This window comes from Periophthalmus magnuspinnatus, chromosome 11 (assembly GCF_009829125.3).
Source record: "Periophthalmus magnuspinnatus isolate fPerMag1 chromosome 11, fPerMag1.2.pri, whole genome shotgun sequence".
In the NCBI taxonomy this organism is placed as follows: domain Eukaryota; kingdom Metazoa; phylum Chordata; class Actinopteri; order Gobiiformes; family Gobiidae; genus Periophthalmus; species Periophthalmus magnuspinnatus.
In genome coordinates, this window is record NC_047136.2 from 29,950,343 (window position 1) to 29,974,790 (window position 24,448).

Consider the following 24,448-nt stretch of genomic DNA (forward strand, 5'->3'; position numbering starts at 1 on the left):
CTCTCCTCCTCTGACCCTCCGCACCTCTGACCCTACCCTCTGCTCCTCAGGCCCTCTCCTCTGCTCCGCAGGCCCTCTCCTCTGCTCCTCTGACCCTCTCCTCTGACTCTCTTATCTGCTCCTCTGGCCCTCTCCTCTGACCTTCTCTTCTGCTCCTCTGACCCTCTCCTCTGACCCTCTTAGCTGCTTCTCTGACCTTATCCTCTGCTCCTCTGACCCTCTGCTCCTCTGACCCTCTCCTCTGCTCCTCTGGCCCTCTCCTCTGCCCCTCTCCTCTGCCTCCTCCTCTGCTCCTCTGACCCTCTTACCTGCTCATCTGACCCTCTCATCTGCTCCTCTGACCCTCTCCTCTACTCCTCTGACCCTCTGCTCTGCTCCTCTGACCCTCTTATCTGCTCCTCTGACCCTCTCTTCTGCTCCTCTGACCCTCTTATCTGCTCATCTGGCCCTCTCCTCTGCTTCTCTGACCCTCTACTCTGACCCTCTCCTCTGCTCCTCTGACCATATCCTCTGCTCCTCTGACCCTCTCCTCTGACCCTCTGCTCCTCTGACCCTCTCCTCTGCTCCTCTGACCCTCTCCTCTGACTCTCTTATCTGTTCCTCTGACCCTCTCCTCTGATCCTCTGACTCTCTCTTCTGACCCTCTCCTCTGCACCTCTGACCTTCTCCTCTGCTCCTCTGACCCTCTCCTCTGCTCCTCTGACCCTCTCCTCTGTTCCTCTATAGCTGTAGTCATTAAGCCACAGACCGTCTCATTTGAATGTTATTTTTATTAGCTTATTGTTTTACTTGTTCAAATACATCATACAAGCCTCACAGTGCTGAATGTATTTACAAAACAAAACAACAACATGACGTTTGTCTGTTTGGAGATTAAGTGCTGTGAGTTTAAACTGTTAAAATAACTGATCTTATTTTGGGATAGAAGTAAACTTGTTTTAAGTGTGATTCTCTCATTGATTCTAATGATTATTAACCCTCTCATGCTTCTGTCCCCACTTTTGCCAGCAGGGGGCGCAGACACTAATTCAGTTGAAATCAAAGTCTTCAGTCAAAACAATTCCTTACAAATACTGTAAACTATCACAAGTTACATGGATCAAAATGGATCAAAAACAAAACCCGAAGTCAGAAGTCGGCTTCTGCTTTTGATGGAGACATCTACAGCCAATCCTCCGTCAGTAAAACTCTGTGGTCTGGACTTCAGGCAGGAATAATTTTGTGTGTATATTTAAAAAGTGTGTTTTGTTGTTGTTTAAAGAGGAGGTATTTTACTTCTATGGGATAATAACTGCTAACACATAACGTATTTAGATCACTGAGTTACCTTCTATTGTTCTGAAAATATAGTCCCAAACAATGTATTAAGTAACCCCATCTTCAGAGGGGGTGACTACTGCACATGGCATCAGGTTTGTGAAGTTGTAGTGTATTGTTTTGTATCATGTTTTTGTATATTTATAGAGAATTGTCGTGTGGGGGCATGGGTGACGTAGGCTTGGGTGGAGACTTGTACAGGCTTGTACTGCTAACCATAAGGAGGGTTTGAATAGGGTTCTGGAGACATCTCTAGATTACTGAAACATGCTTGATGACACACAAAACCTGTTCAGACATGTTTCTAATGAGGGCATGTGTGTACTCTGTGTTTCTGTTGAGGGCACGTGTGTACTCTGCGTTTCTGTTGAGGGCACGTGTGTACTCTGTTTCTGTTGAGGGCACATGTGTACTCTGTGTTTCTTTTGAGGGCACGTGTGTACTCTGTGTTTCTGTTGAGGCCACGTGTGTACTCTGTGTTTCTGTTGAGGGCACGTGTGTACTCTGTGTTTCTGTTGAGGGCATGTGTGTACTCTGTGTTTCTGTTGAGGGCATGTGTGTACTCTGTGCTCTTTAAAGCTCTTTAATATCTGTAGTTGTTTTTGTTTGGGATAAAGTCTGTGGGCCTCATCTTCATCTCTGTGAACGGGATGGATGCCTCTTTGCCTTTCCATGACGTCCAGATTATTCCCTGTCAAAGAAAAACCTCAATTAGCAAATATGGCACAGTTGCAGTAGCATCTGTGCCATAGTTGCTACTGCCATAGTTACAGTAGTAATAAATGCAGTTGTATTTGTATTGGTAGTAGTACCTGGTGTTTGGAGCTGATGTCATAGTTACAGTAGTATGAGTTGCAGTAGTATTTGTAGTAGTAGTAGTAGTAGTAATTGTTGTTGTTGTAGTAGTAGTCTTGTAGTAGTAGTAGTACTCATAGTAGTAGTAGTAGTAGTAGTGTAGTAATAGTAGTAGTACCTGGTGCTTGGAGTTGATGCCGTACAGCCCGTTGAGGTTGGCTTCGTGGCAGTTCTTGTACCACCAGCCGCCGCGGTACGACATGGCGCAGCGTGTGATGAATGACACCGGGTCCCGGTCTTTGGTCGAGAAGATGCGGTTATTGTGGTATGACATCGAATCACCTAAGAAACAAAGACATGTCAGATGCCCTCCCATGCTCCTATGTCCCTGTGTGTCAGATGCCCTCTCATATGTTGTGGTGTGGCTGTATAAATACAGTGGGAAAATTGAGTCCTGGCAGAGGGAGGTGTTTGGGGAGTGGCACAGCTCCTCATACCTGCTGTACCGCTGTATCCAGCCACTGTGAGGCGGTAGTTCTTCTTGGCCACCTCAAACATGGAGTATTGGGCAAACACAAAGTCGTGTCCGTCCCTCAGGTCCACTCTCAGGGTCATTCTGCCACTGGTGGTCAGAGTGTGCAGAGCATCCAAACCTGAGGACACAAGACCAGAGTTGTACAACAAAATACCAAGAGCTGACAGAGCTTCAGGCTGAAACAGAAACATTAGGTTTCTTCAGACATGTGTTAATACATTTTCACATTTGTTGATATTACTATATTATTTTGTGTTTGGTTAAAGGGCCCATATGACTCTATTCTCTCATCTATGTTATAATGTTTACTCATCACAAACAGACCTGGAGTTGTGTTTTGTTTCATTCACACATGTTTAACACACAAACCCTGCACATTTAGGCTGAGTTTTTCTGAAGGTGCATCTTTGAGAGTTGTTTGGTTTGTGTTCATACAACCCTGTGCACAGTGAACATGCACAACACAACACAATACAATACAACACAACACAGCACAAGACTGCAGCTGCAGTTCACCTTCACACCAGATGTGGCACCCTAGTACAAAACGTACTAGGGTGCCACTAACGTACTGCTTCTTTAAGGACTCAAACACAACAGAGACTGATTGTAGTTAGGAATAAACTACAAACCACTGGAAAGAAAATATAACAAAGATATTGCAAAAAATAAATGAATAATAAATGCATAGTCGTCAGTCTACTTCTTGCTGGTGAATTACTTGTGCCTATTTGACCACATGTGTAAGTTCAGGAGGTGGCGGTGAAAAACTGGAAGGGCATCTGGTGTAAAAATGTTCCTGTGCCAGAGATGGGACATCAATGGACAAGAAAAGATGATATTTATGCCCCTGTTTTTTGTTTTGAATCAACAGAGGTGACATAAACACACAAGTATTCCTCTGAAAACATCTGCTGTCTGTGAGGGTGAGGCCACAGCCTGAGCAGAGAGTACAGAGTACACACACAGTACACACACAGTACACACACAGTACATACACAGTACACACAGAGTACACACACAGTACACACACAGTACACACAGAGTACACACACAGTACACACAAAGTACACACAAAATACACAGAGTGCTCATAGAGTACACACAGAGTACACACAAAGTACACAGAGTACACACAGAGTACACAAAAAGTACACAGAGTACTCATAGAGTACTCATAGAGTACACACAGAGTACACACAGAGTGCACACAGAGTACACAAAGTACACACAGAGTACACGGAGTACAAATAGAGTAAACAGAGTACACATAGAGTACACACAGAGTACACATAGACTACAAAGAATACACACAGAGAACACACAGAGTGCACACAAGTACACAGAGTACACACAGAGTATACACAGAGTACACTGAGAGTACATACAGAGTACACACAGACTACACACAGAGTACGCACAGAGTACACACAAAGTACACAGACTACACACATAGTACACACAGAGTACACACAGAATAGACACAGAGTACACACAGAGTACACAGTGTACACACAGAGTACACACAAAGCACATGTAGAGTACATGCGGAGTACACACAGAGTACACATAGAGTACAAAGAGTACACATAGAGTACACACAGAGTACACACAGAGTACACACAAAGTACATAGAGAGTACACAGAGAGTACACACACAGTACTACCTGCCCTACAAATAACACAGAGTACACACAGAGTACATAGAGCCATTGAAGCTCTCTCCTCCGCTAAACAGTTTAGACGGGACGCTGACCAAAACACATGAAAACCACTGCCAGGATTCAGCTAAATATTTGATCTGTCTCAGAGGAGTGAGATGTTAAGGTCCTACAGGGAACCACTTCAGAAGCCAAACAATCCAGAAGCCATCAGGAGCTGAGGAGGTGAAGCTCAGTGTCCTGACGTGAACGCTGTCTCGCATTTTTATAAAAAGTTAGAAAATTGTGAAATCAGAGGAAATCCCCTACTGTGCTTAAAGGTCCTATATTACATAAAAAACAAACTTTAAACCATGATCTAATGCTGTTGCTTCATCAAAAACATACTTCAAGTTGCGTTTTGTCTCATTCACATCTCCAAAGCTCAAAATGCTTTGTTCCACCTTGTGATGTCATGAAGTGGTAGTTTCCAAGTTAACAGCTCCTTTCAGTAGAGATTGACAATTTCCGGGCCCTTTAAACAGAGTAACACGGGCCCTTTAAACAGAGTAATATGAGCCCTTTAAACAGAGTAACATGGGCCCTTTAAACAGAGTAATATGGGCCCTTTCAACAGAGTAATATGGGCCCTTTCAACAGAGTAATATGGGCCCTTTCAACAGAGTAATATGGGCCCTTTAATCAGCGTAACATGGGCCCTTTGAACAGAGTAACATGGGGCCTTTAAACAGAGTAACATGGGGCCTTTAAACAGAGTAACATGGGGCCTTTAAACAGAGTAACATGGGCCCTTTAAACAGAGTAACATGGGCCCTTCAAAGCCATATTTACACCGTTGACAGCTGTTTGTGGAGATGGGGGAGTAGGAATCCACTCTGAGGTATATTATCTGAGGTGTAACCCAGAGCTCAATAAATATCTAAAAGTTTAGCAATAGTCTAGAAATTGATTGAAGACATAATTGTGTGAGAAAAATAAATTAAAAAAAAGAATTCTGGGGAAGTTTATCGTTTTACTTCCTGGTTGGACACAGGCTGCAGATGTGATATACTGTAAATAGAAGTAATTCGATAACTATCACCTAGCAACCATAATGTAAACAAAAACTGAATTATTAAACAAACAAAAATACAGGACGAGAGCTTTATTTTGTGAAGTGAAAGTTTAAACTGTCTGAAAAATGCCTTCCTTGTCTCGGAGTTTTCCGTGTTGATGACATAAGTCGAGGGATTCTGTTTTACAACTCACTGCTACTTCTAGCTTTTTCCCTCAACCTACCACTTAACTGAAACTATGATAAATATTTACTACAGGCACTATCCCACCAAACTCATGAATGGCTGTCTCTGTAAAAAAAAAAAAAAAAAAAAAAACTGTGCAAAAGCTGTGTTGTTCATTTTTGTACTTTGATGTATGTAGTATCTGAGGTGGTAGTAGTGTGCCCCTGTGTCAGATTGTCTTTTCGTCTTTTTAAACAGACTCATGAGTAAAAATGGAATTAGAAGAGACTTAAACTTAAAAGTATGTCTGTATACAGTGGTCCCTCGTTTATTGCAGCGGTTACATTCTAATATAACCCGAAATAGGTGAAATCCACTAAGTAGTCAGGTTTATTTTTATACTTATTATATCTGTTTTAAAGCTGTAAAACCCCTCACCACACACTGTATACCCTTTTCTCAAGCAGGCATTAACATTTTATCACATTTCTCTCTTGTTTAATTAATTAATAGTGACTCTCGTGTATTTCACAGTTCCTCTTTGTCCTGGCACCACTCTACTGTAGTGTCGATTGAACATCTGCACTCCCTTAGCCAATCAGAATGCAGAACACAATGCACACTCATACGCTGTAAAAAAGCGTGTAGAATTGCACTGGAAAAATCTGCGAAACAGCGAGACCACAAAAGGTGAACTGTCATATCGTGAGGGACCACTGTATTTACAGAATCATTCAACACATAGTATTTTTACAGAAGTATGTCTTTAATTTATAAAGTTTATGATAAATTAACATCAGTGTGTGAGCCTTCTTATGGATTTTAACATTTTAATATCAGTATTGGCAAATATCAGTTATTGGCTTCAAACATCTACATCGGACCCTCCCTGATTTCTGTGTTTGTGAATTAAGACAGCAGAAAAAGTTTAAGTGAAAAGTGACTGACCGAGCCAGAACTCTCCGCTGGGGTCTCCAAAGCCCTGGACGTACTCTTTCCATGACCTGAAGAAGTCTACGGAGCCATCTTTCCTCCTCTGAAACACCTGTAAGGTCACACCACACACAGAACACTCAAAAACTATCACTGAGCATTGTGACAAAAGGGTTAAAAAGACGTCAGCTGGACACTTGCGGGGTCACACTGAGAAGGCACAAAGATTATTACAGAACATCGTAACAAAATGGTAAAAAAGACACAAACTGGACTCTTGTAAGGTAAAGAAGACACTGACTGGACACTTGTAAGGTCACAACACACAGGAGAAGACTTAAAACACTGAACAAAGGATTACAAAGATGTCAACTGTTCAACTGCAGGGTTACACCACACAGAAAACACTCAAAAACTGTAACTGAACATTATAACAAAAGGGTTAAAAAGACACCTGGATACCTGCAGGGTCATGCATCATTTATTATGACAAAAGTGTTATTCATCTCTCCTCCTCTGTACACCTGCAGGGCCCCACAACACAGAGAACACTAAAAACTATCACTGAACATTACAATTAAAGGGTTACAAAGATGTCAGCTGTACACCTGCAGGGTCACATGGAACAACACTCAAAATCTGGACACTGGACATCAAAAAAAACAAAAACAAACTGTGAACAGGACAAGGTAGGAAAAGTGTCAGGTATTCATCTGGGGTCTCATTTATAAAGCTTGTGTACGAATGTACTTTATGTACTTCGCTCTCCACACTATTGTAATTTATAAAAAGACAACTTTACATAAAAAAATAGGGATTATGTCTCTTCAAAGTTTGTTGAATTTTGTGCTTTGTTGGCACAGTTTCAAAAAGAATTCCATGCTCCAAGTTGTATAAATGAGACCTCTGGACATTATTTTCGAAATTGAGATCTGAAGGTGCTGGACTGGGGAACTAGAATTTTGACTCCCCTGAGCCACATTTGCAGACACATGTGTACCTGCCGTAATTAAACTGAGCTAGAAACTATTTCCTGTTTTCCTAAAAGAGTAGTAGTGAGGTTTGGTACTTCAGAACTAGGACTTTGAGTCATTGACATGATTGGCTAAAAAGTAACTATGATAATGAGGTTTGGTTTGTCCAATCAGGTTGAAATATAATTCCACAGAAGCTTCAAAAGGATGGATCATGAACTCAGCTCAGTTAACTACACATGGACACCAGGTTGTTTCTCAGATTCAGCAAAAGTCAGAATTAATTTCACTTTTACCGTCCACCCTCCTCCGTCAGTCTCCATGTCACACCACACACTCAGTGCTGCCCCCTGTCGCCCCAGAGGGAAAATGTCCACCAGGCCGGAGACACTGAGACCATTCAACTGTTCCTGAGAGCAGTCTGAGGGAAAGGGGAACCGCAGGGAGCCTGAGAGGACAAAACAACCAAACTTACAAAGGTAACTTTAAAATTTCCCAAACAAGAAAGATAAAATTATGGAAATGTGAGGTGGACCAGTTAAGTTGGACTTTTTTTTTTTTCACTGTATCTGGACTTGGGGAGTCTGCTGTCACCCACCACGTTCGGCTCCAGCCAAATGAAGCTAACTGAGGTAGTTATAGTGGCTGCTTCTCCTATGTCCCTAGTGTTTTGGCTTTTAACGGGTTGAAGCTGATTTTCTGGTTCATGTATTTCTAATCTGTGTGGTATAAACACATTGTATCTACTAACACTGACACAGCTCAGGGTGAGACGCTGCTCTGTCAGGGACGGGCAGGTCTTTGTGGCACAACTGCTTCAATAAATCAGACTCTTTGATTCAAGACAACTTCTCAGTTAATTTTATTCTTTAGTTGTTTTGCTTGTAGAAATTCCACAACAGCCTCAGGGGCTCTTCCTTCTCTGGACACTGGTTTGGCAGGGGGAGCGACCTCAGGGAAAGAAGGAGCTGATTGATCTGTTATTAATGTTCATATGTATGTCCCTCCAGCATGTCCTGGTTCTTCCTCAAGGCCTCCTCCCTGTGGGACATGCCCAGAACACCACCCTAGGGAGGCGTCCAGGAGGCATCCTGAGCAGATGCCCAAGCCACCTCAGCAGGCTCCTCTCGACATGTAGGAGGAGCAGGTCTAGTCCGAGCTCTTCCCTTGTGACTGAGATCCTCACCCTATGGTGATGTCTTGATTTTAGGAGAAAATACCAAAATAAAAACCCCAGGGTCATGTAGAGTCGGTTAATACTGTGTTTTCTAAGGTCAGAATGATGAGTCTGAAAGCAGTAGTTACAAAGAGAGGCGGTGCAGTTTTTCAATAGAAAGTGAATTGGAGCCAGAGCCAATGGAATCAAATCATACCCAAGCTCACTTCCTATTCACAACATGGGGCTTTGCAAGCTAGCTAGATCCATTCATACAGTCTATGATTTTGCCACATAACTGGTGTTACCGGAGGTGTGTTCTGTGTGATGTGGAGTTACCGGTGGTGAATGTTGTGTACAGAACCTCTCCTCCTCCTCCACCCTGAGCCTCCAGCTCCACAGAATATTCCGCCCCTGGGAACAACCGTGTCAGGTTTAACTGTGTCACTGTAGCTCCCACAGACACCTCCTGTGCACAACAAGCACAACAGCATAAACAAACAAATCAATCTGGACTATTTCTGAAATCAAGACTATTAAAACTGAAAGACGCATTTGTTTTATAGACATAATTAACTACACAGACAGGAAAACATTATTTGTTACCATATGTCTGCCAAATGTTTTTATGGTGAATAATGCAAGCAGCAGAAAGAAACAGGACTTTAAATGGCTTTTGTTAGAACTACACTTAAACAAATGTGTTTTTCATATGCTGGTGCGAAGGGGTGGAACTGTTTGGGCAATGAATCTAAAAACTGTCCAGATGCTGTCCAGTTCAAGTACGCATGCAAACACGAAATGAATAAAGGAATGCAAAAGTCTGAAGAGTTGTGTCAGTAACATAAAATAAATTGAAATGAAATAAATTCACAATGAGCTCTTTATACTGAGCTGTGGCAGTTGTACTTCAGTAACAATATGGTTACTCTTTCATTCAGTTATCAAGAAAAATAAGTATTAAAATTTAAATCAAACTCAAACTATTATTTAAAGATGCACTATGTAACTTTTCAAAGGGAGGGTCGGCCACAAGTGACACCACAAGGCCAAGTTACAGGTCAAATCTATGAGAGGCGAGCCCACTTTTATTAAGAAAATAGACAGACAGACCTCCAACAAGAAACGTTATTAGTCAGTCTACATCTCCAAAAATGCTCTGTTGTAGTGTGATGTCATGAAGTGGTAGTTTTCAACTTCAACAGCAACTTTTGACCTTTTATTTAGCAGAAATTGGAAATTCTGGGGCTGAAATGATCTAAATGATTCTAGTGAAGGTGTATGGAGTTTAAAAACACAGTAGACCACTTCATGTATCACCACATGACATCACAAGGTGGAACAGAGTGTTTTCCATTTGAGAGAAGAACTTAGCCTAAATATGCAGGGTTTGTGTGTTAAACATGTGTAAATTAAACAAAACACAACTCCAGGTCTGTTTGAACTGATCAAACAGCATAACATGGGCCCTTTAAGTATTCATTAATAACACTAATCATTAATGAAACCATTTATGCCCACCTTTTTCTGTCCTTCCGTCTGATAGGTCAGTTTGTAGCCAATTACAGGTCTTGATGGTGGTTTCCATGACAGCGTGGTGGTGCGGGGCTTCACGTTTGTCGCTCTGAGGTCTCCAGCTCCATCTGATCCTGAAGCTGAGAATGAAGAGTTCATTCAAACAGAGACAAAACCCATTTATCCATTTACACACAGATGATTATGTAATCCCCAGTTGTCCAGGTTTGGTCCATAGCAACAGTTGACACAACTGCATTTTTCTTGCTATGGATCATACCTTTATGACTGAGGGATTACACAGACATCTTTCAAACACCTATGGGCAAGCCACCCTCAAACCAGTAATAAAACTGGAATAGAATGAACCTGTGTCTCAGAGAACAGACTTTAAAGCAGCTCTGCTTGTGAACAAGTCTCTCCATGGACCAGCACCAAAGAACATCTCCCACATGTTAGAGCCTCATGAACCATCTCACACTGCTGTAATCCTGATGCAGTCCTGGTTCAGATCTGGTTTAGTCCTGTTTTAGTCCTGGATTAGTCCTGGTTTAGTCCTGTTTTAGTCCTGGTTTAGTCTTGTTTTAGTCTAGGTTTAATCTTGGTTTAGTCCTGTTTTAGTCCTGTTTTAGTCCAGGTTTAGTCCTGTTTTCTCCTATTTTATTCCTGGCTTAGTCCTGGTTTAGTCCTGCTTTAGTCCTGCTTTACTCCTGGTTTAGTCCTGCTTTAGTCCTGCTTTAGTCCTGGTTTAGTCCTGTTTTAGTCCTGTTTTAGTCCTGCTTTAGTCTTGTTTTAGTCTAGGTTTAATCTTGGTTTAGTCCTGTTTTAGGCCTGGTTTTGTCTTGTTTTAGTCCTAGTTTAGTCCAGGTTTAGTCCTGATTTTGTCCTATTTTATTCCTGACTTAGTCCTGGTTCAGTCCTGCTTAAATCCTGTTTTAGTCCTGGTTTAGTCCTGGTTTAGTACTGCTTTAGTCCTGCTTTAGTCCTGCTTAGTCCTGCTTTAGTCCTGGTTTAATCCCAGCCTCCTGCTGGTGTTTTCCTTAAGATGTCAGACAGGCCTCTACTTTGACAATGCTTAAATCCAGGCTCAGATGGTTCTGTTTAGCTGCATGTGACTGAACAGGTTTTATTCTACCTCTTCTCTTGTAATGTCCTCTTTGAATTACTTTGTGTACAAACTGTGCTATACAAATACACTTACCATAGATGTCTTAGAGTTGATTACCAAGGTACTGCAGAGGAACCAGGGCACAGAGCAGCCACTTTAACTCAGCATTACCTCAGAACGATAGTCCATCTTAGACCCACCTGAATTTTCTAATTGAGAACTTCAAGTGTATAATAGAAAGCTTACAAACCTACTACTCCTGCTGATAACTATAAAACATTTCAGAGTTCACTCTAATTTTTTTGTCCAGTAACAGAATTGAATTTTTCTTTTGCTAGAGATTTTTTTTTTTTTTTTTTTTTAATGCTATATCTGTTGTTTGGATGGTTTCAAGATGGTTTGTCTCGAAAATGTTAATGAAATGTTGAGGTTGATGAAAATGAGATGTTATTGATTGGCCTGAAATATTCCATAGTATGGCATTTCATTTAACTATCTCCATGAAGACAAGCAACTTATGTCATGATGCAAAGTCCTCACTGTGAATGAGCCGCACTGTAAGATTCCATGTTGCTCAAGGTATTTTTTTTATTAGGCAACAGTGCAAGACAGATCATTTTAATACCATACTGTGGAATTTTACAGGAAAGGCTATAACACCTCCATCAAGATGAGCCAATGTCCAAGCGTCCACTAAAAATACATGGTGCAACTTTGACTTGTCAAAACTTCTGAAATTAAAAATAGACCTGCTGTGCTTGTGTCTGCTGTACACTTATATTATATGATTAAATGTATGTTATAAGTTGCACATTTTAAATTGCAATATTGATTTATATGACTTAATAAAATAAACTAGTCCACTGACTTCTGCAAACCCGGCTGCAAACCGGAGTGTGAAGCGGCTGGGATGAGAATTAGCTCCTCCAAATCCGAGGCCATGGTTCTCGACCGGAAAAAGGTGGTTTGCCCTCTCCAGGTGGGTGGTGAGTCTCTGCCTCAAGTGGAGGAGTTCAAGGATCTCGGGGTCTTGTTCACGAGTGAGGGAAGGATAGAGTGTGAGATTGACAGGCGGATCGGTGCAGTGTCTGCAGTGATGCGGTCGCTGTATCGGTCCGTTGTGGTGAAGAAGGAGCTGAGTCCAAAGGCAAAGCTCTCGATTTACCGGTCAATCTACGTTCCTACCCTCACCTATGGTCATGAGCTCTGGGTAATGACCGAAAGGACAAGATCGCGCATACAAGCGGCCGAAATGGGTTTCCTCCGTAGGGTGGCCGGGCGCACCCTTAGGGATAGGGTGAGGAGCTCGGTCACATGGGAGGAGCTCGGAGTAGAGCTGCTGCTCCTACACGTCGAGAGGATGGAGGGTGTTCTGGGCATGTCCCACCGGGAGGAGGCCCCGGGGAAGACCCAGGACACGCTGGAGGGACTATGTCTCTTGGCTGGCCTGGGAACGCCTTGGGGTCCCACCGGAGGAGCTGGAGAATGTGTCTGGGGTGACAGGAAGTCTGGGAGTCCCTGCTTAGACTGCTGCCGCTGCGACCCGGCCCCAGATAAGCGGAAGAAAATGGATGGATGGACTGACTTCTGCGTTAGACACACTCAAGAGCAGTGGATTTTTTATTTATTTTTATTATTTGTAAGAAAATGACAACGCTACGCTGACGAATCCTAAGTAAGAGAAAGAAGCCCGTATGTCACAATGGACGAGTACGTCACAGTGGACGTGCCACAGTGGGTGTGTACATCACAGTGAATGTGTATGTCACAGTGGATGCATACGTTACAGTGGGCATGTATGTCACAGTGGACGTGTACATCCCAGTAGGTGTGTACGTCACAGCGGATGCATACGTCACAGTGGGCATGTACGTCACAGTGGACGTGTACATCCCAGTAGGCGTGTACGTCACAGTGGATGCATACGTCACAGTGGGCATGTACGTCACAATGGCCATGTACGTCACAGTGGGTGCGTGCTAGTGGAGGTGAAAACAAGGGCTGATCAGCAAAATGGTGTCTTAAAAATATGCGATTAAAGATTAGTCAAACATGAATCACTCCAAATACAACTTACGGAGAGTAAATAGTGAAGGGAAAACAACTACAACATGGTTTAAAGGTCTGAAAGACTAAGACAGTTAAACTAAATGTAAATTCTTCTGCAGTGTAGAGGATGATCCGCCTGACCTGTGGTGGTGAAGCTCGTGGTGGCATCCGTGCTCTTTCGGTTGTCCAGTTCACTGCTGATGGTGACGGTGTAGGTGGTAGAGGGCTGCAGACCATTCAGCTGTTCCTCTGCTGTGTTCCCAGAGACTATGACTCTCACCTTGGAGTCTGCACATAACACAGACTGTCCATTCAGCTGTTTTTCTTGTGTTTCTCGAGCGCTGAGCACATTAACTGGTCCACTAGTTCAATGCATTCAATACAATTCAGAAAAAAACCCAAAAAGAACAAAACAACAAAATTGTTAAAGGGCCCATTTTACACTGTTTGCTGATCTATCTTATAATGTTTCCTCATCACAAACAGACCTGGAGTTGGGTTTAACACACAAACACTGCTGAGTTCTTCTCTCAAATAAAAAAACACTCTGTTCTACATTGTGATGTCATGTGGTAATACAGGAAGTGCCCTACTGTGTTTTAAACTTCACTATGATCATTTGTATTTCAGTCCTGGAATTGCTAGTCTCTGTTGAACTAAAGGTTAAAGGAGCTGTTGAACTTGAAAACTACAACTTCATAACATCACAAAGTGGAACAGAGCATTTTGAACTTTGGAGATGTAGACTAATAATAAAGAATGAAACAAAACACAACTCCAGGTCTGTTTTTGAAGAGGTAACAACATTATAACATGGCTTAAATTTCACAAGTCAATTTTGTGTAATATGGGATCTTTAACTGGTCCACAAGTAAAAAAAAAAGAAAAAAAGAAAAAGCTCTATACAGCATTCAATGGTTTCTACTCGAGAATAGGAAAATGCTTGCTTAACCTGTTCCAGATCCGTAGACGATGGTATACTTCTCCACAGCAGCCAGTGCAGGGCGCCACAGCAGCAGAGCCCCATAGTCTGTGACATTCACTGCCCTGAGGTCTGTGGGAGGATCCGGTACTACACAAACATGTTTATGTTCATTAAATATGTTACTTTATACAGAAACGTTACATCAAGCAGCTTTAGAGCCACTGTAGGACATTAATAGTAACTCATCCATTCTCTTAACTGAGGTTGTATTCACGTTCAGTGAAGTCATGATTTAATAGACGGCACCACTTTCTGAAGCTATTGGAAAAAATCATTTCACTTTTGTTTATTTATACTGATAGAAAACGTGTTGAATGTTGTGTCAGTTTATGTTTCATGTGGAAACAGTGATTACAGAGATATTAACCATAAACCAGGAAAACAAGTCTGTAGTCTGGCACTTAAACAGAAACTTCCAGGTGAAGATTCTGACCTGTCTCCAGCTCAGGTTAAACTATAGGGATTTTACAATGTATCAATGTACAATGTGATACTTTGCAGCTGATGTCATCAACATCTCCTCAGGGTATGAAGCTCAGTCCCTCTCAAATAACATTACAGTCATACACAGCCTGGCTAAAAAAAATTGCCACCTGGATTTAACTGACCAAATAGGTTGGAGTTGCTGCAGAAGGTCAGGTCTAGGTTCAGCAACAGTCTGTGCTCAAAGATTCCAATATGACAATGCCAGGATTCATTGGGCTCAAATTGTGAGAGAGTGGTTCAGGGAGTATGAGACATCATTTTCACACATGGATTGTCCACCACAGAGTCCAGATCATAACCCTATTGAAAATCAGACTCTACCATCATCAATGCAAGATCTTGATACAAAATTAAAACAACACTGGATGGAAATAAATCTTGTGACATTGTAGAAGCTTATTGAAACAATGCCACAGCGAATGTGTGCTGTAATCAAAGCTAAAGGTGGTCCAACTAAATATTAGAGTGTGTGACCTTTTTTTTTTTTTTTTTTTTGGTGGCGACCTTTTTTTTGGCCAGGCAGTGTAGTCTAGCTAGCATTCTAGCATTCTAGCATTCTAGCTCCTACTAAACCAGCGGTGCAGGCGAGAAGCGTTACCTTCAACATCCTCGCCCTGGGTTGGCTCTTTGTTCACTATGATACGATACTGATCGATTAGCTTAATCTGAGTGGAGCTGAGCACTATGGGTGATGTCACACTCACTTAGTAATTTTCTTCATACAATCCATGTCATGAACACTCGTACTGATCATAGGCTCCTGAAAATGTGCTATTTAAATCCAGTTTGTATTCTTTTCTTGAGTTTTCAGACAATCTAGAAACATCTGTGCATTGTGTCACCATTAACTGATGACTGAATTGTGTTGAACAACACATTTCTAAAAGGACTCAGGTCACTCACAGGTTTGGAAGGTTCTGGAGATGGGGTCACTCTCGTCTAGACCGAGTACTGACAGAATGCTGACCTCATACGTGGAACCAGGAGAGAGACGAGTTAGATCTATGGAGGAGTTTCCCTGGTCCAGAGACACAGAAAATGGCTCTCCTGGAGAAACAAGAGAAGCCAGTAAATCCTCTGCTCCTCTGACCCTCTATTCTGCTCCTCTGACCTTCTCCTCTGCATCGTCTGACCTTCTTCTCATCATCCTCTGCTTCTCTGGCCCTTTCCTCTGCATCCTCTGCTCCTCTATTCCTCCTCTGTCCTTTTTCTCTGCATCCTGTGCACCATCTGACCCTCTAGTTTTCTCTTACCCTCTTCTAGCTGGTTCTTCTCTCTGACCCTCTTCTCTGCTCCTCTCCTCCTCTGCTCCTCTCTTCCTCACTTCCTCTGCATCCTCTGCTCCTCTCTTCTCAATCCTCTCCTCCTCTGCCCCCCTTCTCTTGTATAGTTTCCTCTTACCCTCCTCTGCATGGGTGTATGTCAGTTTAAACCCAGAGACTTTGGACTTGGGTTTTGTCCAGGACACGGTGACAGAGTCTTCAGTCACATGATTGAAGATCAGGTCTGTGGGCGGCTCTGGACCTGAGGAAACAAACATCTTTGACCAATATATTACTGTAAACAGCTCTAATGAACATGCTTTGAAAGGGCTGGACAATAACCCAACAAACCAATATGTGAGGTTTTGAATTGAAATTTCATAAACTTGACCTGAACTGTGCCCTCACATACAAAGTAAACATGTTCACATCAAATATAGCTTTTACTAGTAACAACTGTAAGGCTGATTTATTCTTCTTTACAAAAACACTGGCCATGACAGTCAAGTTGTCTATGTTATAATTTGATATTTTAGTTCTACAGGTGATTATCCAATATGAAATTTGAAATCTAGTTGATTTAAACCTAAATGACCTCTCACTGATCTGATATCTGTCTGGTATATTTTACACTCAACCGATCTAGATCACATATGTCAAACTCAGGCCTAGGGGCCAAATCTGGCCCACGGTGTAATTATAATTGACACGTGAGCTCATATCAAATGTGGACTATCATGCACCACTAATACTACAAATCCCAGAATGCTTTGCTAGTACACTGCAGTCGAGACCGGCAAGTTCCCCTCTTTTTCTGTTGACACTCATTAGCAACCAAGCTACTAATCACCTCAGCCAAATTAACGGCTACAGAAAGAAACATAATTTATTCCATTTAAATAATAAATTCATTCTACTGATGTGTCGTTTATTTTAAATGTAATTTCTCTTTGTGTTTTAGCAAAACTAAAGTTTGTTTCCATATGAAAATGTTGAGCATTACACATCAGGTGCAGTCAATCTGCTAGTATAAAACGTTATTGTCAAGCCCTTCTACATGTTTCAGATGAGTAAAAACACAAAACACATATGACGATTTTCACAATTTTGGACAGACAATGATGGCAGGACACTGATGGATGATGAAACATGTAAAGTATATGGTACTGTGGTGTATATATGCACACACATATATACTGTATACAGCTTTATACAACAGAATACTGAAGCGGAGACCTGCAGCACCAAAACACACTCATGAATGTTAAGAATGATGCTTCAGCCCTGAAAACAAACTGTACAATTATGCCAACGGTAAATAGACATCGCAATTTTCCAATGAGAGAAACTGTAGAATGTACAGTTCTCAAGAGCAGCTCAGATCTTGAGGTGAGATGGAGGATTAGGAAACGATTACATCAGCTCATTTAGACAAATCGCACGGATGATAGTGTTTCCCCCTAAATACTTAAAATACTGCGCCCTACATTTTTTTATTATTATTATTATTTTATTTTATTTTTATTTTTTTTACAGTAAATTACGGTAAATAATTCCTGTGATAACCTGACTATACATCTGTAACATTTGGCATTTTGTATCTGGGATTTGCAGTGGTCCAATGTTAATCCTCACTTACCTTATGCATTCTGAGCATCCTAATTATTACGCTTTTCTCAACTCCATCCATCATGGTAAAGCTATCAACAACTAGCATGCTAACTTTATGGCTTATTTTGACCTCAAGATCTGCTTATACAATATATCTGTACTGGGGTGAGACACATGGAATACATGCAATACCAATGCTCAAATGCACAAAAGGAGCTACGGAAACATCTTCAAGGGGGAAACAAAGATACATGTATTTTTTATGAATGAAAAGCAGGATGTAGTTTGCTGACACAACATTCACATGAGTGGCAGAGTGGTTAGCTCTGCTGTACCTGTGCTTATGACCAGTTTGTGAAGCTGGGAGAGAACGCCGGAACCTTTCCCCAGAACAGTGAGCTTATAATCGGATTCAGAGAAGACCTCATCCAGCCTCCGCAGTTCTCCTGGATCTTCAGACTCTCCAGAGTTTCCCAAAGTTTTACTGTCATCCTGTCCATTATCGCTCAGAGGCTGTTTTTCCCCTTCAAAAGCCTTGCTAAACTTCACATGAGTCACTTCTCTGTCACTCAAAGATGGCATCTCTGCTGCTCGCATTGGCATATTGGTAGAAGTTAGATTCTTTTTGCTCAATGAAGGCAAAGAACCATTACCACGCCTCGCAATGGGAGCAGTTTTATTCCGTAATTGCCACAAATTTGGGCGTAATCGTCGAATAACTGTACGACTGGGTTCTCCTCTCTTATCTGTAGACACACGTTCCTCTTTTGTTAAATCTAGTTTTTCATTTGCAGAAACATTTTTAATTTCATGACCTCTGAATTCAGTATCTTTTTGTCCTCTAGTTGCGACCACGTTTTGGTCACTCCTCTCTGGTTGATCTAAACCACCAACACCATTTCGAGCAAAGATTTTGCCTTGGAATCGCTGTGGTACTCTTCCTATCAGCTGAGCTCCTGGTTTGAACCGTCTCCTAGAAAGCGTTGCATAAGAATTGTTTTGCTTTCCATCAGTTTCAGCAGGTTTCTCTTCAGTTTGGGCTAAAATAATCATGTCTCGGTCACCAAATTGGTCAACTGTCTTTGTCACTTGAGAACTTGTTCCTGAATTTGATTTATTTCGCTCTTGTTTTGCAAAACTTTCTGGAATATTTTGACCAATATCCTTAGCAGACTTATCACTGTCTGCATTTATAGTCAAATCCTCTTCCTCCATGTTACTTGTACCACGATTTTCCAAAATGTTCTGCTCATCTTGTGGAATTTTTGGATCATTCACTTCCGATTTTACATTTTTCTCCTGTTCATCATTTTCAATTTCAATTCTTTGTGTAAAAGATTCAGTATCGTCTTTGCCTGAATCTGTTTCTCCTATGTTTTGACCTTTCATCTGTTCAGATTCATTAGTCTGCCTTATGCTTTCTTCATTACCTGGATCATCTCTATTGTTTGATACCTGTGCTCTAACATTAATAGCTGTCGAATCACCTTCAAACAACTTTGAAAAATGAGACCTATCTTTTAAATTTTCATTAGATTTTGGGGAATTGTCTGAATTTAAATTTGGATTTTCAGAAGTTGAAGCTTGAATTTTAGCCTCTACTCCTGCCTCTGCCTTATCCTGTATGTCAAGATTGCTATTCCTGCTTTGGGGTTCATTTTGGAGTGTCCAGTTCTTACGTATTGGCCCTCTTTGTGGTGGTCTCAAAAACAACCGGGTTCTATTTTGAAAAGGTCCAGTATATTGATTTGGTCGTCGTGGAAACACAAGTCTTGAACGGTTAAAAGTACCTCGGGCTAAAGGTAATCTATCTTTTGCAGTATTTTGTTCTGTCTCTCCTGGAGCCACACTGGTGGGGATTCCCTCTACTCCTACTTCCCGTGTCTCTGAAGTTTGTGTTTTGTTGTTCAAAAGTCGAATCGGCTGCCTAAAGAACCTACTATTGGGATGACTTTTATTTTGAAAAGGTCTTGCATGTGGTACATGTTGATGTTCTAACACTGGTACCTTTGCTTGCTTTGCCCTTTCAGAATCTTCATTATTGTTCAAATCAACTCCGTCGTCACTGCTCGAGAATTGTTTTTCAGTTGCAGGGTAAGGCGAATCTGTAGAAGTTGAAGTCATTTTAGTCGATGAGGGTGAAGAATCATCACTGGTTCTTAATATAAGTCCAGTTTTGTTCCTTAAATGCCACAGATTAGGTTGTAGTCGCCGAAAAACTGTACGATTCGGTTGAGTTCGGCGATACTTGGACAAGCCTCCTTCTCTGGGTGTTTGCCTTTCTTTTTCAGGCCTGGAATCATCAAAATTTTCCACTGTTGAGTCATCTTCCTCTTTTACAATTGTTTCTGCATTTGTAAGAACTGGAATTTGGGGCGCAGAAGTTGGAGAAGTCGATTTAGTTTGTGACCTTTTTGATGACAAAGAGGTAATTTGAGGACCATCTAAATATTTGATAGACTTTTTAATCGTAGAAATCGGTGTTAACCCTTGTATGATCTGTTGAGCGACTATTTCTGCATTTTCGTCGACACTGGAAGGCTCGGACAGGTGAATGGCAAATGTTGTTACGTTTAATTTATTAAAAGTGTCCGTCAACAGTCTCTGGAGAGGATGATGCTGTACTAAGCTGCGATCTTTAGGCACTTCTGAATCTTCGTTTTGTGATGGTTCTTGTTCGCTTCTGTGGGGTCCTGATGAGCTTTCAGCTGTTGGGTCTGTCTCGCCCTCTATGCACCCGCTGGTTTTGTTTTTTTGACCTAATCTTCCATGTGTCACCTTAACACGGTTCAGGCAGGTCCGCTTTGGCTCTGGAGTAGTCAAACCAGTGCCCGTGTCTCCTTTCTTCAGATTAATTTCCTTGTTTGACTCTAAATTGGTCCCAAATTCGACCATTTGGTAACTCTCTCCTTTAGGTTGAAAAGTGTCTCTGTTGTCTCCGATAGAGGGCTGGACTTGGATTCTTTGGATCACTTTTGTAGCATTGAGTTTGGGTATATTTTCAGGTCTTGATGTTTCAGGTGGTTCAATATTTTCATAGTTATTTTCGATTGGGAGGTTTAGTTTGTCATCACTGGCGGGTGTTACAGTCAGAGCTGCCACTAGAACGTTTGCCGAACCTGGAGATATGACACAATCAGGATTTGGAGGGGAACAAGGTGAAGGCAGATTAAACAACTGTGGTTCCATATGTGGGTTTCATCAGTGACTTTACAACGAGAGGCAGACAGGAGCGACTTCTGCTGTTAGAATGTGGGATATTTGCTGATTCTTTAAGGGCACATAACATGGACACAGTTTTAGTCCAATAATGAAAGTGTGTGTTACATATAGATTTTAAAGGTATTATTGTGATGGTAATAGTAGTAGTAGTAGTAGTAGTAGTAGTAGTAGTAGTAGTAGTAATTCTCCTCAATGTATCTCCATTTCTCTTAGTAAAATTTTCAAACATTTTTTGCAGCATTATAATGGTTTGGTTTTATGTGGACTTAAATTAATTCTACTGTATTTAAAGCAGAACCAAGTAACATTTTTACCTCATGAAATATCTTTGCAAGTCCCTGTGATGGTAAAATATGTATTATCAGGGTGTTTGAAGTGACTGTCATCGCTCAGCTGTTTTTGTATGGAAAACCAGCCTTGTAGAAAATGGCGGACCTGATCCAAAGAGATTTCTCCTGCAAAACCCTGACTTTTAAAAAATATTTGGCAACATTTTACATTTTTCATGTGATCATAGTTCTGGCTGAAAGAAGAGATCCGAGGCACTCTTCTTTCACCTAGTAAGTTTATTTGCCCATGTTCTCGGTGTTACTTAGTTCTGCTTTAAAATAATTACAAAACAGGAATAAACCAGGACCAAAGTTGTGTTAAATAAGGCCGTCACTAGACCAGAGCGAGAGTTTTGAACCAGTTCTAAAACATGATGTGAACTGCCCAATGGAGAAGAGTCTGAGGTACAAGCTCCACAGTTTGAGAACCACTGTGTCTAAGTGATGTGGCTCCTGTCTGCTTCTCCAAACTCTTTGAATTATGGACAGATATTTATAGATGCAGAGAACAGATTTCCTTAATTAGAACAGAACACGTATTAGATCATAATTAGGTCATCATTAAGCGGAAAAACAACTGGTAACAATTATTCCTAAATATCCGATCCATGACACTGCAAAAGAAACAGAGTCATTGAAGTCAAGTCCAGTGTGGAGTCAATCTGTAAATAAACCAAAATAAAACTGTTAAATAATCATATGCTGCAAAATTACCTACAAAACACAATATTATAACATTAATGTATTTGTAAATTTGATTAAAGGTAAAGGGTTTAAGTCATTTGTTTTACAGTGCAGCCCTGGTGTTTTAAATATCCTGAGTTTTACAATGCAGCTATTTGAAGGGAGTACTTTTATATGAACTGTTGGGTTTGATGGAATCTGCAGATGCTCACAACTCGATGCAGAAACCTCAGACTGAAAAACCTCTGTCACAGTTTGAGGTGGCGAGGTTGAGTTTGTCATAACAGAGTTTAAGCCAGAGTTGGAGCAGTGTTTCCCAATCAGAGGTACAGTGACGGTAGAGAACACCTCTAGTTTATCACAGTCTGTGTCTAAATTGGAATCTACCATGTTCGAACCATTCAGGTGTTTGGATCCAATATTTTGGTTTATCTGAAATTTTGCATCAGTGCGGTTTTTTTTTGTTTTTATATATATATATATATATATATATATATATATATATATATATATATATATATATATATATATATATATATATATATAATTCTTGGAATATCTGTGATTTGTTTTGTGCCATTTTGGTCTTTTGTTCTTGATTTGGACAAGCATGAAATGGTACCTCCTATGCCTAAACTGGAGCAATTTGTGTTGGCCCCTAAGGCCTCCTGCTGAATTGGCCCAGTGATCATGAGCAGAATGTTTTACTACATATTCAAGTAATTCCACCACTATAAACTCAATAACTTTATAGTGGCAGACCTAAAATGAATGTTCCAAGCCTAATTAAAGGTAAAGTCAAAGCTGTGTAAAATGCACCAATGTCAATGACACACTGAAGTGATCACCTCTCTGTGGCCCTCTGGTTCCAATATGTTTAGACTTATGGCCCTCGGTGAAAAAGTTTGGACATCCCTGGCCTAAACCATTCAGGTGTTCAGATTCACATGTCTAACAGCTATTTTAACTACTATTTATCTTTGGTCATACCCTTATGATAAAAAAACAAACATAAAGTAGTACTGTATTTTGGTGTCTGTTTGGTATCTTAAATGTCCAAATCATTCAGGTATTCAGACCTTACCGGGCGTGGCGTGCGTTGTCACTGGCTCGCTCTGGCTCCTCCCCTTTTCAGCCACCAGAGTGATGTCATACCTAAGCCCTGGTTCCAGCTGCGTGATGTGGGCGGAGCTGGTGCCGGGTTCAAAGGTCAGCTCCTGGCTTCTCCCCACTCCGTCACCACGGGAGACAGTGAGGCGGTACCGGTCGATGTCAGACTGTGAGGGCTCCCATTGGACGACGGCAGAGGAGGTGGAAGTCTTTACCACGCGGAGGTCAGAGGGGCCAGACGGCACTAAGGGACATGTTTGGTCAGTTTAGAGTTTTGTCTAGTTTTATAACAATAAAATCAAAACATTTAAACTCAATTCTCCACATCTTATATATCCCACTTTTGCCTCTAAATGCTACAGCGCTTTCTTTGTGGTTGCACTTAAAGTTAAGAATTTGAGATATGTTTTGCCACTAAAATATGACATAAAGTCCAGGAGTCTAATGTAAAAACCTACAGCAGACCCACACATCTGACCCTCTCCTACAGCTGACCCACACATCTGACCCTCATGTGTGACCCTCTCCTACAGGTGATCCATTCATCTGACCCTCTTCTACAGCTGACCCACACATCTGACCCACATGTCTGACCCTTTCCTACAGATGACCCATACAAAAATTTGTATTAGACTGTTTTCATCTGTGTGAGCATATTTCTAAAATGATTAATAATTATTTTTACAGCAATTATATGGCGTCATTTAGGACCAGCTGATGGCAGCAGGTTTAGCAAAACTACTCAAAAAAGTGTCTAATGATTTGCTTTTAATTAAAATTTTATGTCATAATGATTTTTTATATTTATTTTTATATTTTGGTGTAATAACGAGTGTTGTGTATTGTATATCCTGTTTAATAAGCCATCTGCTTATCAACACTTCTTTACTGTAACACTCACCAAAACTATATAACACTCACAGCATTTTTGCTAAAGATTGTGGCAGATTTGGCAGCTTATGTAGTAAAAGCCACTCTTCAAAATAATTGTTTGCAGACTTTTGCAGGACTAAATGTAAGACTCCGTGACCATCTTCAAGGCACAATAATGTTGACAATCTTTTATAATGAAAATAAAAGTATTTAATATCCATCTATTTTCTTCTTCTTGGCTCGGGTCGCGGGGGGAGCAGTCTAAGTATGGACTCCAAGACTTCCCTTACTTCCTCCAGCTCCTCCGGTGGGACCGCAAGGCATTCCCAGGCCAGTCGAGAGACATAGTGACTCCAGCGTGCCCTGGGTCTTCCCCAGGGCCTCCTCCCGGTGGGACATGCTCGGAATACCTCCCTAGGGAGGCATCCAGGAGGCATCCTGAGCAGATGCCCAAGCCACCTCAACTGGTTCCTCTCGACGTGCTTTGCTCCTTCCGTGTGACCAAGCAGGGTGCACCCTTAGGAATAGGGGATATCCCTAAGGGTGCGTCCTGCCTCCATACAGAGGAAACTCATTTTGGCTGCTTGTATCCGCGATCTTGTCCTTTCGGTCATTACCCAGAG

General features: G+C 41.4%; 1 protein-coding gene across 1 annotated transcript in view; it reads right to left on the reverse strand.

Moving 5' to 3' along the window:
• Positions 1–760: 760 nt before the first annotated feature.
• The window catches only part of LOC117378383 (tenascin-like), a 64,505-nt gene continuing 40,817 nt past the window's right edge, over positions 761–24,448 (reverse strand). The window contains 13 exon segments of the mRNA XM_055225246.1: positions 761–2,008; positions 2,291–2,454; positions 2,610–2,765; positions 6,477–6,573; positions 7,732–7,883; positions 8,931–9,060; positions 10,113–10,246; positions 13,405–13,551; positions 14,216–14,335; positions 15,638–15,781; positions 16,136–16,258; positions 17,943–20,726; positions 22,927–23,196. Coding sequence (XP_055081221.1) covers positions 1,901–2,008; positions 2,291–2,454; positions 2,610–2,765; positions 6,477–6,573; positions 7,732–7,883; positions 8,931–9,060; positions 10,113–10,246; positions 13,405–13,551; positions 14,216–14,335; positions 15,638–15,781; positions 16,136–16,258; positions 17,943–20,726; positions 22,927–23,196 — 4,529 coding nt within the window. The 3' untranslated portion in view covers positions 761–1,900.